The 15,522-nt window shown below is 39.4% G+C and overlaps 1 protein-coding gene across 1 annotated transcript; it reads left to right on the forward strand.

Annotated features, from left to right (window-relative positions):
- The first annotated feature begins 1,749 nt into the window (after positions 1-1,749).
- LOC104451627 (protein SUPPRESSOR OF npr1-1, CONSTITUTIVE 1-like) lies at positions 1,750-14,942 on the forward strand. Its single transcript, XM_039314404.1, has 6 exons — positions 1,750-2,606; positions 2,717-3,998; positions 5,649-5,782; positions 6,054-6,262; positions 14,334-14,621; positions 14,744-14,942. The coding sequence occupies exons 1-6, from the start codon at positions 2,442-2,444 to the stop codon at positions 14,940-14,942; spliced, it is 2,277 nt and encodes a 758-aa protein (XP_039170338.1). The 5' UTR covers positions 1,750-2,441.
- Positions 14,943-15,522: the final 580 nt, after the last annotated feature.

A 15,522-nucleotide genomic window follows, 5' to 3' on the forward strand; every position in this document is an offset into this window, starting at 1 on the left:
CCGTCGGCGTGCTGCATGACTTTAAATAGCTGATGCTGACCATATCCCAAAATTCTGGCTTTGATTGGGTCATTTTGCACTCATCAGTCTCTCTCTTTGATCATGTCTCGTGGATCTACCGGTGCATTTGTTTTGCGGATAATGAAAAATTCGAAAAATATTTTCTTAAAATTGATGTCTCGTATCACTACTTACAAAAATGAATAAATGAAAATATTTAGACCTAAATTATTATCGATAATGAAATTATTTTTTATTAATTAATTATTTCAAGAAATATAAATGATAATTTTTAGGAAAATGCTTTTTCAAATCATTTATTTTTCTTGAAACTAATGAAGCTCACATAAATAAATCTGCCCATCGTGATCAGTCTTGGGGCAGTAGAACGTAAATACATCTTTTAACTCTAGTTCAATCGGAAAAAGTCCTTGAAGCAAATACAAGACGGGCTAAAGAAGCAAGCGAGAAAGTTATACCCTAGGCAACGAGCTTGCTCCTCTTCGTGCTTATCTTCTGCATGACATTGAGAACCTTTTGATAAATACTTGGTGATAAATGTGCTATTTTTCACGCTCAAGAAGAAAAGCCTATGGGCTAAAGAACGAAAAGAAAAAACTATATTCTTAGTTTTCTTCCACTCGGTTCGGTTGACTAGGATCGTCATCCGTAGTAAATCATTAGTTTCGATAACACTTTATTTAGGCTTCGTTTATTTTAAGAACAATAATTATAAACAAATGTTTTCTGAATTATTCGATATTAATTTTACAGAAAATAAATTAATTGAGGGAAATATTTTTCATGAAGGTAAAAAAATCTTCTAAAATAAAGGAGAATATTTTCCATCTTTTAGGAAAGAGAAAAATATTTTTTTCACTCAATCCTCTTATCTCATATCTATGTTAATCTTTTCATCTTCTTTTTTTTCTTTTCATTTTAAAAAAATTGAACATTTAACTCTTTTTCTTCTTTTTCTAGTTCTATCTCACGGCAGCGACCGGCCATAGACAAATCACAAAACCTAGCTCACCGCTCGCTTGATCAGTGATGAGCTCGAGCCCTAGCTCGCCACTCGCTCGATCAACGGCAAGCTAGGGCTCTAGGCTCGCCAATCTAGGGAAAATACACTGCTTGTTTGCTCAAGTAGGAAGTCGTTAATAGATTAAAGATCAGCTACGATATGTTAGAGCATCATCAAAGAGAGATCTTTCTTGACATTGCATGTTACTTCATTGGAGAAGAAAGAATTTTTCCATACTATATGTGGAAAGCTTCCAACTATTTCCCAAAATGTGAAGTACTTGCCCTTATTCGTATGTCTTTAATAAAAATAGTAGAAACTGATAGACGATGGATGCATGATCAAGTGAGAGATCTTGGAAAAGAGATTGTCCGATGCGAAGACGTCCACGTTCCAGGGAATTGTAGTAGGTTGTGGTTATCAGAGACTGCCTTGGACGTGATTCAGATGAAACAGGTATCACTATAGTCACCTTGCCATTTTCCTTAGCAATAAACCATGTATTTACCAACGGTGTGGAGTTAGTTCCTCGTAGGAATTTTTTTTTTTTTTTGTTCAAGATAAAGAGAAAATAAAAGGTTTGAATAAGAGTTCATTGGTGGTAATATGATTATATATCGTATCAAGAAGGGGTTAATAAGTTATTAGCGAAAACTTTGAAGAACACGTTTGTATATGAAAAAATTGTTCAACACATTATGAAAATAGATCCAGATTGTGACTACCTAGGCTATCAGAGCTTTCTAAGGCTGATTTGATTCCTTTTAGCTAAGTTGAAAACCATTAGCAGCACTACTCTTCAACGAGACATTGTCCACGAGCCCGGACTTGAGATTTGTAAAAGATTGAGCAATTAACAGTAGTCCACTTTTGCGTATGGTCCGATAGAGCTTTCCGACAATAAATGGATTGGTAACTAATGGTCCATCTTTAACATTTCAAATTAGTGCATTATGTAAATAAATCTTTCTTGTACGTTGATCCTTTATTTGGAATTTACAAAGAGACCTAAAATGAGTATGACTTCCCTGTTCTCATCTTGTTATAAAACTCATATGAAACTTATAAAGGGATGCAGTCGAGTTTTGATTCACAGAGTCGCAATCAAGTTATAAAATCAAGACACAGTTACAAATTGGTCTAGCTGTATCTTTTCTAATATGCTCTTTCTTATGCATTTAGATATGTACAAAGTAATAATGTGTGTTTCACTATTAAACATAATCAAGCTTCTCATACTTGTATAACACCATGTTTGTCATCTAGTTCAAATATGCTCTTATGCTTTTCCTATCATTAGGGGACAATCAAAGTCGTAGCACTTAGACTAACAGGACTCTCCAAAGTGCACAATTTCACAAGTGAAGAATTTTCAAAGTTGCCCAATCTGAAATTCTTGGAATTAGAGGGGGGGAACATGGTAGGTGACTTTAAAAATCTTCTCTCCAAGTTAATATGGCTCTCTTGGAGCAATTGCCCTTCAGAATTAAATGCGACGAATTTATGTCTCAAGAAACTAGTTGTGCTCAAGCTTTCAGGAAGTAAAATTACCGAAGATTGGGCCGGATGGGAGCCATGCCTGGTACAACATCACAGCTTGCCATTTATGTTTTTCTTATTTGTCTCACTAACCAAATGACCCATTTGCCCTTCTTGACTTGGCTAATCTTGGTTTTTTTTTTTTTTTTTCAGGTGAGCGAGAACTTGAAAGTTATACAAATCACCAGCCGCGAAAGCTTGAAAAGGACTCCTGACTTCTCAAAATGCTTGAGTTTGAAGAAATTGGTTATTGTGGGTTGTACAACCTCGCTAGTGGGTTCTGGCTCTCTCTCTAAACTAGAGCACCTCAAGTACTTGGAAATCATGTCTCATGGTGATCAGCTGAGAGAGAATTGTGACCCTTTTGTGGTGCCTTTTGTATTAAGTAGTCCAAAATCCCTCTCAACGCTAAAAATAGGTAGAATGGCAGTTCGAGAACTTCATCAATCCGTTGAAGAGATGAAGGGTTTGAAGTATTTGTCTACTGTTGGTTGTCGTTTTCCTAGAACATTTCTAGATTGCATCGGAAAATTGAAATCACTACTTGTATTGAAATTAGAAAACATGGCAATCACAAAATTACCTTCTTCTATTGGGAATCTCAAAAGGTTGGAGATTTTATGTGTAGACAAGACTGTGATAAAAGAACTACCAAGGGCCATAGGGATGTTGGAGAATCTTAAAGAGTTGACAGCCCGATTCTGCCAAAATCTAGAGTGTGATATTCCAAGTGAAATTGGGGGTCTATCCTTTTTGAGGATGTTAGACTTTAGAGGAAGCAAGATTAGGAGATTGCCCATAACTATGAATCAGCTTGATCATCTCCAACAACTTTGTTTAGATTCTTGTTATGAATTTGAACAGTTCCCCAAGCTCCCCATGAGTTTGAAGGTGTTGAATTTCGCATCTCATTTATTGTGGAATGCCCTTGACCTCTCATACCTAACTAGCTTAGTTAATCTTTATATAGATTACGAGGCTCCTTGGTTGTTAAAATTCAGATACGGAGCTCCAAAGATAAAGTGGATTGAGGAGTTATCTAATTTGGAGAGTTTGAAGCTCGTCATGAGAAATGTCACATTTTCTCCAGTTAATTTGGCTACTCTTTCTCGGCTTCGTAATCTTGAGATTACTTGTGTTGACTATCGTTCCGTGGTGGGGCTTCCGTCCAGTCTTGAGCATTTGTCTCTAGTCCGTGCCAAGTCTGCAATAGAAAGGCCTCTCACTTCCAACAGGTCATATTCGCGCTATTCTGCTCTGGCGATTTTTTTTTGGGAGGTTGTCTTTTATGGTGTGCTTGGACACCGGCTAGTGAGTGTCATGGGAAGGGAAGTGAGCAATAATGAATTGCTTGAGAGGCGACACGTATCAAGATCAACGAGGGTCCAACAGTTGTCAGTAAGAGTTAGGATCGAGGGTAATGGAAATGAAATGGGTGAGTCTATTGAGATCCTGTTTGAGAACCAGCTAAATAGTAAAAATTCCTGCTCTTTTATTCCTAGAAATAGTTTTGGAACGGAATCGCGTTTGGAAAAATTTTTGTTCCCGGAAACCCTTTTCTTGTTCTTCAAGTGCTTTGATCGCCATTGACATATGTCGCTGGTGCTGCCCCTAAAGCAGCCAAACGCCGCCGTCCGCCACCGGTTGCGAAACCCCCTCTCTCTTGTTCTTCAAGTGCTGTCGCCATTGACATTTGTCGCCGCCACTGCCCCCGCCAAACGCTGCCATACGCTGCCGGTTGCTCGCAAACTCACTGGAGGCTCGCTTGGCGAGCTCACCGGAGGCTTGCCTAGCCCCCAGTAGGCCTCCCTCGGCCACTGGCGAGCCTCACCTAGCTGCCGATGAGGCTCGGACCACAAGGCACGATCTCGCCGAGGGCTGGCGATGGTCTGGTGAGACTTATCAGAATTAAAGAGACTTATCAGAATTAAAGAAGCTGGGAATAGTGTTGCTCGCACGTTGTCCATTGCGAAATCTGCCTGATTTACGACTTCAAGACACGTGTCACTTGCACGTTCGAGAATGCTGGATTTTACCTGATTTTTTCGGCCCCTACGAAAGCTGGAAGGAGCATAGTGCGGACGATGTCAACGGCCAACTCTAGAAATAAAAAAATCATCTCACAGCTGGTCATATTTCCTTTATTTTCTTCTTCCCTTCATTTTATTTTTCTTTTTCTTCCCGAGCAATTTTATATTTGTTCCTGTTAAAAATATTCAGTGTATAGCATGCAATGGGTTCACCTTTAGTATTAGAATGATTGAAGCACCAATTGCTCTCATGAAATTTGTGAAATTCGAAAGAAATGAAAAAGAAAGATCTTATTCGCGACTCATGATTATGATTTACGTTATTTGTGCGAATTATAGTGATTATTATATGAGATGATGACTATAGAAATAATAGTTGACGTAGAATAGCGGTTGTTCACATTTTTAAAGAAATGCTTAGAGGGACTTAGTATTTGCTAATACAATAAGGATAGGACTACTTGAAGGTTTATGATGTTTTGATGATAAAAATAATTTCTACCACAATCTAAGATCTAGAAAGCTTTCTTTCATGACGCTAATAACTTCTCCAACAGCCATTTTATAAATTAATATGCAAAATATACACGTTCAGTAGTTGTGGAAAAGTGACTAAGGGAGTGGAAATATTATTAGCCTCGCTTAAATTTATCTCCTTACTTCCTTTGAAGCCTCGCTTAAATTTATCTCCTTACTTCCTTTGATCCATCAAGTACATCCTGTCTAGTCCTGTGGATACTGTCAAAATGACTACTGGACTGGCATATATGCAGAGTACAGGAGGAAGTTCGGAGCGACCGGCTGGGGAACGAAGTACCGATAATTTACTGCACAGAATTGAAAATTCTAGATGGCACAAATTGCAATTCTTATCTCAAAATACACAATGGTTGAGTGGCAGCAACCATTTCTCTTGATTGGAGATGATAAGTGGATTCAAGACTCGACAAATTTTCCAAGACCAAAGAACATGCCTCTGTTGTTAAGTTCGTTTCACAGCAGTCTCTTGATTCAATCTGGCTATGAGATCTTCCATGTCTGGTTTTTGGCTGTAGATAACCTTTCTTGCACAGTTGTAAGAACTCTATTCAACTTATGCCGTTCTTCTGATGGAAGAGGGACATCTAAGCCTCTCGGAAACTGTAACCTCGCGGTGGCAGGATTTTTGCACGTCAGGAAGTTCCAGACTGTACATAGCGTACGCAGCTCCTTCACTCACTTTTCCGGAGCTTAAGTCGCAACCGGCACTTTCTGATGATAGACTTTGAGCATGAACCGCGTGAATTTCTGGTAGTCCTTGTTATACTGAGCTTTGGCAAATGCAGCGTTATCATAATGGGCTCCTCTGCCACTCCTAGTGCTGTTGACGCCTCTGTTGCATATTTTAGCCGGCAAAATCTTTCTATACTAATAAGAACTTTCTATTACAGAAACCATTCTTCGAACTTGCTTCCGGATAGGTGAACTCGTGCTCAGAGTTGTCAATGCCAAGATCAGTAGAATCACTATGCCTAAGTACTGGTAATACAAGTTCAGATTCTCATAGGTTGAACCTGCCTGGATTCGATGATAGAGATGGACTTGCAACACTATCGAAAACTCCTTCTACAGGTTGTGGTGTTAGCAGTGAAACTGCACTGGTGGTAATCGAAATAGCATCTGTGGTCTTGTACATAATTAAAATCTGCATAATATGGGAAAATCTAAATCAGTATTCTTGCCCTCATTTCTGTCACGCAACAATCTCGGTTCAAGTGAAGAGAAATAATGTACTGATGAGGATTAATCAGATGAGCACCTACGTGACCTCACACTCACAGCAGCTTCAAGCTCAACGAAGATTGCTACCATAGCAAATGGTGGTATATTGATATTAGATGAGAGTTTTCTATACAATCCTCCAGAGAACACCTTATCAGCAGTGAACTAATTGTTTGAGCACATCGCTATTGCCATTCATGGAATGAATTCTGACTGACTCTTCTGATCTAAATGTTTATTGTTTCGTGATCCATCCCTAAAAGTTATTGAAGAGTGAGCTTCGGAAGTTCAGGTGTTAGTTCGGAAAGTATCTTAAATGCTAAGAATTCGTCTAAATACTCAATTTTTTGGACAATTTCATGAGAAAATTCATCCTTCGATGGTCTGGAAAATTAGATGGAACTTACTGCCTTATAAATATTTTCAAGATATTTGGATGTGTGCCGGGCTCACGAACCTAACACCAAACCTCGGAGGGCATTTTCATAATATTCACTAAAATAGGGCTTTCGGCCCAAGAGAGTCTAATTGTTGTACAAAGTAAATTTTTTCTGATAATGGACCTTAAATTATGTTTAGTTTTACCACTTCTACGCTTGGATAAAAATTGCATTGCATGATTTAAAATCTCCACACGCAGATTCAAAACTATCAATTTCCCATTTCCCAGTGCTCAACTTCCATCTTAGCTCAAACAGCGACTTAGCATTTATTTAAACCTTTGGAGTCCTTTGAAAATGACAGAAATATGTGAGCATCTGTTTCTTTTCCTAGTTAAGGGATGGGTGTTCTTGTGGGAAATTGGTGATCCATTTTCAACAAAATCTAGAAAGATTAATCATGAAGAAAAGAAGACTCAAGATCATTGGAACAAGCTAGACAATTACTCGTCAAAGTTGAAGCCAACTACATGGGCAGAAAAAATTTCTAGAGAGCAAACAGCATTTGTTGCTGGACGTCAAATGGACAATATCCTCATGGTTCAAAAGATTCTACATCGATTCGTTTTTTCCAGCAATATTAAAAATGGATAGCAAAAGGCATATGATAGAGTGGAATGGGATTTTCTAATGGCCTATTTACTCAAGCTGGGGTTCCATCCTATATGGGTTCAGTGGGTTTCACAATGTATCTCAACAGTATCTATCAGCATCAAATTCAATGGCGAGCAACTACCTTACTTCCACCCAACGCGAGGTCTTCGTCAAGGCGATCCTTTGTCCCCTTATCTGTTTATCCTGCTAGCTAATCTCCTATCAACTCTCATTAAACAAGCAATTAATATCGGGAATCAAGGGGAATCAAACTAAACAGGTCGTGCCCTACTCTCTCCCACTTGTTTTTCGCTGACGATGCTATTTTCTTTTTAGATGGCACGATTAGAGAATGTCAGAACTTGGCTAACATATTGAACCAATATTGCATAGCCACGGGACAAGAAATAAATAGAAACAAGTCGTATCTTTTTCAGAAGGATTGCCCTACATGTCTAAAAGAAAATCGGCTAGTGAACTCCGAGTTCCTATACTTGATAAAACAGAAAATACCTAGGTATTCCATCGGACTGGGAGATCAAAAGGGATATGTTTGCATGGCTGATGGCTAGAGTGAATAAAAAGCTAGATGGTTGGAAGGAAAATCTTATTTCCAAGGGTGGCAAGGAAATCCTAATTAAGACGGTTGTGCAGAAGCTATACCTCGCATTCCATGTCCTGTCTTTAAAATCCCTATATCCATTTGCAAAGCTATTGAGCAAAAAGTTGCTAGATTCTGTGCGAGTGATTGTCGAAAGTCGGGGATTCATTGGAAGCGCCCGGGAGGTTCTAAAATGTACAAATGCAATGGGAGGTTTGGGATTCCAAGATCTAGTCGATTTTAATAAGGCTATGTTGGGAAAACAAGCTTGGCGTTTACTACAACAGCCTCATTCCCTTTGGGGCAAATTGTTTAAGGCATTGTATTTCCCTTCCAAAGACTTTCTAAAGGCGGATAAAGGAACCCGCCCCTCTTGGGGTTGGCAAAGTCTATTAGCAGGAAGAGAGGTAATCCTACCTAATATCCAATGGTCTGTTGGTGATGGAACTCAAATCAAGATACGTGAAGACCGATGGCTACCAAGAGGGCGACTAATTGGTCCGGGCAACAGAGAGGAACCTATGTTTGTAGCTGATCTATTGGACTCAAACAGATGGAATGTGGCTATGCTTAATCAATTCTATGATGCCTCTCTAGTACAGGAGATACAAAGAATCCCAATTAATGCTAACTTTGCATCAGATCGTCTAGTATGGACAGCCTCAACACAAGGAATATACACAGTCAAAAGCGGATATCTGTCAATCAGGAAAACGTCATTGAGCGCAACCAGTAATACAAATTGTCAACCCTCATCTTCCTATCAAGCCCCTTCACTTCTTTGGAGGAAAATATGGCAGATCAAGCTCGCACCAAAAGTAAGAATTTTTCTATGGACTATCTGTCACAATGCAATGCCAACTAAAGATAATCTATTTCGTCGACATATCAGTACTGATCCGACTTGTATACTGTGCCATCAAAACCTACCCGAGACTATCGAACATCTCTTCCTCCTCTGCCCATGGACTCATAGAATATGGACTCATCATAATATTCGGATTCACATCGACGCAAGAGATATAAACCGCATGGAAGAATGGATAACCCGAGCGTATTATTCGAGGCAAACTCACCCGATCTGAAACTATCGCTGCGCCTTCTCGCATTTGGAAAGCTCAAACAGGTTCGTTTTAATAGACAACGTCCAGATCCGACCCTTGTTGTTGAAGCTGCTCTTGCCCAAGTCAGAACTACTCAAAATCTTCTCCATCTCTCGAATGGACCTCACTGCAACCCCTCTGACCGAAATAATTTTTGGCAAGCCCCTGCCCCAGGTACATTGAAGATCAATATTGACGGGGCTTACAATGCAGACAATATAGAAGGATCTATGGCATTCATAAGCCGGGATCACACAGGGAAAATGATAGAAGGTTTCGCCAGAACGGTACCTGCGTCTTCTGCCTTGCAAACAGAAACTCAAGCTTTGATCGTGACCCTTCGACATCTATTGCAGCAAGGCAACAATGAAACGCATCTTCGGATCGAGTCGATTGTCTTCTATTGGTTGACTCCATCAACAACAAGATTGATCCGCCATGGGAGATTCGCACTTTGATAGCAGAAGCCGCCGCTCTCCTTTGCCGTTTCTCGTGTCTCTGTATTAGGTATTGTAAAAGACAGACAAATTTTGCAGGCGATCGGGCCGCTAGGGCCCATAGCAAAGGCTATCTTATACCTAGTTGGGCTGACTTCCCCCTCCCCTTTCGGATCTTCTTGTTTCAGATCTTTGTAGCCGCTGGTCAGATTACTCTCCAACTAATATTATATCTTTTTGTCCAAAAAAAAAAAGTTGAAGAATCTGTGAAGAAGTATCAAAAAAATCTTAGAACAAGTGGAAGAAGTCTACGTGCATGGGAAACGCGTTTTCTTCATGAGCAAGCAGCAGCAAAAGAAACATTAAGCAAAAGTCCAAGCCAATGGTCAAAGTCAAGAGTAGTCTAGGTTCTTCATTGTTGACAAATAGATAGCTGTAACGTGTATAAGTCCAGCTATTGTTTGAGTCGTTTGTCAGCCTATACAAAGAAGCAAGTGCTCCATGTTTTATGTGTGGAGGTGAACCCTCCACCGTGTGTGAGAGGAGCATTGAAAATAAACTCCATATCATATAGCTGTTACACCACACCTCCATCAAACTATTTTGTTCATATAATGAAACTATTTTTCCCATATCCTATGACCAATATCATTCAACTATCCTAACTCGTCCTTTGTCTATCTTCTACAAACTATAGCCTACACACACTTGCACGAATTCAAAACAAAAATGATCATTCATATCAAAATCATGCTTTCGTACACATTCAAATTTTTAACATGGTATCAAAACTAAGTTCGCTTAAGTTTGTAACTGAGCCAAGCATGAAGGATCATAAAGCTAGTTGGTTTTGGGCGCAGTCCTCACCATCCTTAACTAAAAAGGCCCAAGCTTGAGTGAGAGCCATTATAGCTAGAGTTAGAGCTAGAACTAGAGCCTACAAGAGCTAGAACCAGAGCCGAGCTAACAACTACAAATAAGACCATTTTGATGGCCCAAGACATATGGGACATCATTGAAGAAAAGAGATGCACAATTGAGGAAAGTGCAAGTGTTCCAACAAAAGAATGGAGGGATCAAGGAACAAAGACCATGAATAGGCACAAGACAAATCACAAAAGAAATTTTAAGGTACGTCCGAGACTTTATGACACGATGTTCAAAGTATCCCAAAAATGGATCAAGGTGGAGTGTTGGAAATTGGTGATCCATTTTCAACAAAATCTAGAAACTACTTTATTAATCATGAAGAAAAGAAGACTCAAGATCGTTGGAGCAAGCTAGACAATTAGGCTCTATTTGGTAACTTGCTAAACAATAACAATTTCTATTCTTTTGCTCCTAGGAGTAGATTTGAAACAGAAATTTGTTTAGTAAAAAAAAAATTCCCGGAAACAAATTTCTATTTTTTTGTTCCTGAAAGTAAATTTAGAACAAAATCGAGAAGTAAAAAAAAGTTTATTCTTTATTTCCAAGAACAATTCTAGAATTAAGCAAATATTTTCTCTCTTTTTCTTTTCGTTTTTTTTTCTTTTCTTCTTCCCTCTTTCTTCTTTTCATCCATCGTCACCACCGCCATTGTTTGTCGCCCCCACCGCTTGCCATTCGCCCACCATCACTAGTCCGACAACCGGTCCAACAAGCTTGCCAAAGGAGGCGCCAAGCTAGGGCGAGGTCCGATGAGCTCACCGTCTCCCTCACACCTAGCCTCCCCGGCCATTAGTGAGGCTCGGCCCAAGCCATGCGAGGCTCGGCTAAGCCATGGCTTGGTGAGGCTCGACCTTGTCCAAATTTGGTGAGGTCGAGCCCGTCGACAACTAGGCGAGCTCGGCCTTGCAAGATCTAGGGGTGAGGCACTTGCCCAGCCATGGCTCGGCCGAGTCTCACCCAACCGCCGATGAGGCTTAGCCAATGAGGCACGGCCTCGCCGAGAGCCGCAACACTCCGGTGAGGTTGTCGGCCCTGTCTAGCCGGTCATCGGTCATCCCAAGGCCATCAACTGGCAACTTGAAGAAAAAGAAGAAAAGAAAGAAAGGAAAAAAAAGTAATAAGATTTGATTTAAAAGAAAATGATTTGAAGTACAAATTTTAAGCACGGTGCCAAACGCAATTCTATTCGGGAATTGAAATTTTGGATAGTTTCCAAACAGCTTAAAATGCTTATAAATTTTTTAGAAATAAAAAAATATTTCTAATCAAATGTTCGCATAACATTGTCAAACTTATCAAAAATTGAAGCCAACTACATAGGCAAAAAAAGTTTCTAGAAGAAAAGATGAAATTCAAAAGAAATGAAAAAGAATGTCTTATTCATGACTCGTGGATTATTATTTACGTTATTTGTAGGAATTATATTGTGATTCGTATATGGGATGATAACTATAGAAGTACTAGTTGACGGAATAATGGTTGTTTGCATTTTTAAAGAAATGCTTAGAGGAACTTTATATTTGCTAAGATAACATGGATTCAACTACTTAAATAGTTATGATATTTTTACAATAACAATAGTTTTTGCCATAATCTAAGATTTTGAAAGCTTTCTTTCACGACGCTAATAACTTCTTCAACAACCATTTTATAAATTAATATGCAACGTACTCATTCAATAGTCATGGAAAAATTGATTAAGGGAGTGGAAACACCATTAGCCTCCCTTAAATTTATCTCCTTACTTCCTTCCATCCATTGAATGTATTTGTCTAGTCTGGCAAGGTGCGTTTAGTAACGTTTCGTTAAAAATTGTTCCAGGGAACAGAAATAGAAAAAAATGTTTCTATTCCGGTGAACAATTTTTTACCAGAAAAATGCGTTTGGTAAATTTATTCCCGGAATAAAAAATGAATAGAAACAAGTTTGGTAAATTTTATTATTTTTTTGTTTCTTTTAATTTTTTAATATTTTTATTTTATTTTTCCTTTTTTCCTTTCTTTTTTATTTTTTCTTCTTTCAACCAACCAAAGAAAAAGAAGAAGAAAAAAGAAAATAGAAGAGAAAGTGTTTCTTCAAAAGTGTTTCGGAGTAAGAAACAATTTTTTTTTTTGTTTCTCATTTCTGTTTTTTTTTTTGTGTTCCAGAACAAAAAAATTGATTTTGAAAAAACGCAAACAAACACGTTTTTGTTCTTTTTTGTTTCGAGAACAAAAACAAATTTTTTGTTCATAAAAATAAAAAAATAAAAAAAATAAAAAATAAATAAAAAATAAAAGAATGAAAACATGCAGCCCCGCAGATACTGGTTAAAATGACAACTGGACTGGCACATATGGAGAGTACAAGGAGAAGTTCGGAGTGACCGGCTGGGAACGAAGTACGAAGTACTGATAATTTACTGCATAGAAGCGAAAATTCTAGATGACACAAATCACAATTCTTATCTCAAAATACACAATGGTGGAGTGGCAGCAACCATTTCTCTTGACTGGAGATGATGAGCGGATTCAAGACTCGACAAATTTTCCAAGACCAAAGAACATACTTCTGCTGTTAATAGTTTCTGCTATTCACGGGAATGAATTTGGAATGTCTCTACTGATCTGAATGTTTATTGTTTCGTTATCCATCCCTAAAAATTATTGAAGAGTGAGCTTCGGAAGTGCCAGTGCCAATGTTAGTTTGGAGAGTATTTAAATGCTAAGAATTTGTCCAAAAACTCATTGTTTGGATTATTTCACGAGAAAATCATTCTCTGATTTTCTGCAAAATTATATGGAACTTTTAATGCGGACATGCTCCCCGCAAGATTTGTTTTGACATTATAAATGACCTGTTAGCATCGGCTACAAAATTGCTAGTGGGTCTTTTCTGTTCCCTCCTAGTGACATCCACAACCTAAACTCAAGAACAATAATCTAGAAGGATTAGATTAACCTCGGTATCTCTTTTATTGAATGAGCATATGTGGGGATAAGTGTGGTCCTCAATTCAGCTCTCAGACACATAGCATCGCCTGGATTGAAATGTCGTCCTGCGATGCTTCACATGGACTTTTCTCCGTACACAAGACAAATTGCCGTTTGGAGGGGACAAGAATCATCATCGATTTCGAAGGCAGTGGGCATTTGGTTTGTGACCCGTTCCCATCAGTAGACCAACTCGGTTTCAATCAATCCCCCACCAAAGCAAGGTCATGTTTTTTTCTCGCTTGTCCCATTTGACAGATAGAAACGACGAAGGACAATTTCCCCATGATAATTTTCCTAGTAATATACGAACTGATGCTCATAATTTATTCCCGACAGGTTAGTTCTCCCCAACAAGAAAAATACTCCTCTTCGCTGAATCTCCAGTCTGTTCACCCCCAAGAAAAGACCAAAAAAAGAATCCGTGCATACCTGCACCAAAACGAGCTGAAATTTCCATTAGCTTGTAGATGCAAAAAGATGAAAAGAAACAGAATGTTAAGTTTAAGTAGTAATCTAAATGGCCATAGCCACTCTTTAATATGCAAACTGACACACAGGAACATCTTTGTCTTGGTTTTCGTTAGAGAAGTGAGAGGTGATTGAGGTTTTCAAGTGGGTCTCGCATTGATTTAACATGAAGTTTTTAAACGTCCTTAAAAAACGTTCTTCCTTTCACATAACAACTTAAGTATTAGATTGAGAATAACTGACCGAGGGAACTTCAATCAGCCTGAAGTCAAAATTATGAACGATGATGCCATGATCAGATTCTCATGTTATTTGTCTCGGCGGAGTTGGTCTACTTATTGGCATGTCTTGCCAAAGTGCATAGAGGCGGTTGGCTTCCTCTCACCTTCTCTGTTTCCTTATTATTCCTGATGTCCAATGGAACTATTCAGAAGCGTGCCTTTGAGCTTCAGAACAAGGTCTGCTTGTGCAGCCTTTTTGAGTCTTGGGCCAAGCCTCGGTCTAAACCGGGTCTCAGGGATAGGCCTTGTATACTCGGACATAGCCTCTGGAATACCCCCAACGTTTACCCACTTCGTCACCAATTTCCCTCCTTTCCAACGAACGCTCATCTTTGTTACTATCCAGTTCTTGATGGTGCCGAGAGTGCAGGATGAGGTGCGATTCCTCGTTTGCAGGGATGGCCCACCAGAAGCGTGCATTTATCGGTGCATCGTAAGGTAAACCAGTAGTGGCGACTCTAGACAGACCGAATTGTTATCCTGAAACCAAAGTTTTTTTTTTTTTTTTTGGTTAAGTGTGAAACCAAAGTTTATGGTTTGGAAATATATCTTTTTGACAGGCAGGGATATAGGAACGCGAGGGACAGCTACAGCTTTGAGACACGGTTCATGAGAGAAGTGATGGAGTTCTTGGAATCTGATTCTGAATACCACAACGAAGGAATCACAGGTCACGGTGATCGTGGTGGCCAGGTGACGAAGGAACTGATTGAGGCAGATGCATCTGGTAGTGTAGTTTACATGATGGGCAACACATGAGTGGTGGCCCGGAATCGTCATCCTTTGCGAAGAGGACGTAGTGTATGGGTTGCAAAGGCGAAACGGCAGGCCACCGGCCATCACACTAGGAGTTCCTCACACGTGCTTGATCGAAGTGGGAATGGTATATCACGTGTGATTCTAACAACACAGTGCGTAGGGAATTAAATGGCACCATCGGGACAAGATCATGCGTGGATATAATTGACTTGTGGTAGGTTTAAACAGATTCTAATAAAAAAGTGAAAAAAAGATACGAGAATGTATCATGAGGAGGACAAGGGTAGCAGCAGATGAGCAATTCATGACAGTCGATAAGCATGAATGTAACGTAGTAGGTGTGGAAATGACGGGGAGCGGGGCCTAGCCGTCTCCTGGGCAATCAACTCGAGCAGGCCTGAAAAGTAAAAAGAAAACAAAAGCTTTGACCCAAATGAATGAAAGCTTCAAGAGCAATCCGTGGTGAGGAGGGCCTCTCTTCGGTGTGAACTCGAGGGCTTTGGCGGGTGAGACATAGCTTTCCATATGCAGTTCGTAGCACAATTCCAATTGAATGATCGAATGAATTGGAATAGATCGA

Source organism: Eucalyptus grandis, chromosome 6, assembly GCF_016545825.1.
Source record: "Eucalyptus grandis isolate ANBG69807.140 chromosome 6, ASM1654582v1, whole genome shotgun sequence".
NCBI lineage: Eukaryota > Viridiplantae > Streptophyta > Magnoliopsida > Myrtales > Myrtaceae > Eucalyptus > Eucalyptus grandis.

What these genes read in the sequence shown, in the direction of transcription:
- LOC104451627 (XM_039314404.1), top strand. Translation starts at nt 2,442, where the DNA reads ATGGTAGGTGACTTTAAAAATCTTCTCTCCAAGTTAATATGGCTCTCT. An exon ending in GAAATAGCATCTGTGGTCTT is followed by an intron (nt 6,263 to 14,333) that starts GTACATAATTAA and finishes GGAACTATTCAG; the next exon opens with AAGCGTGCCTTTGAGCTTCA. An exon ending in ATTTATCGGTGCATCGTAAG is followed by an intron (nt 14,622 to 14,743) that starts GTAAACCAGTAG and finishes TCTTTTTGACAG; the next exon opens with GCAGGGATATAGGAACGCGA.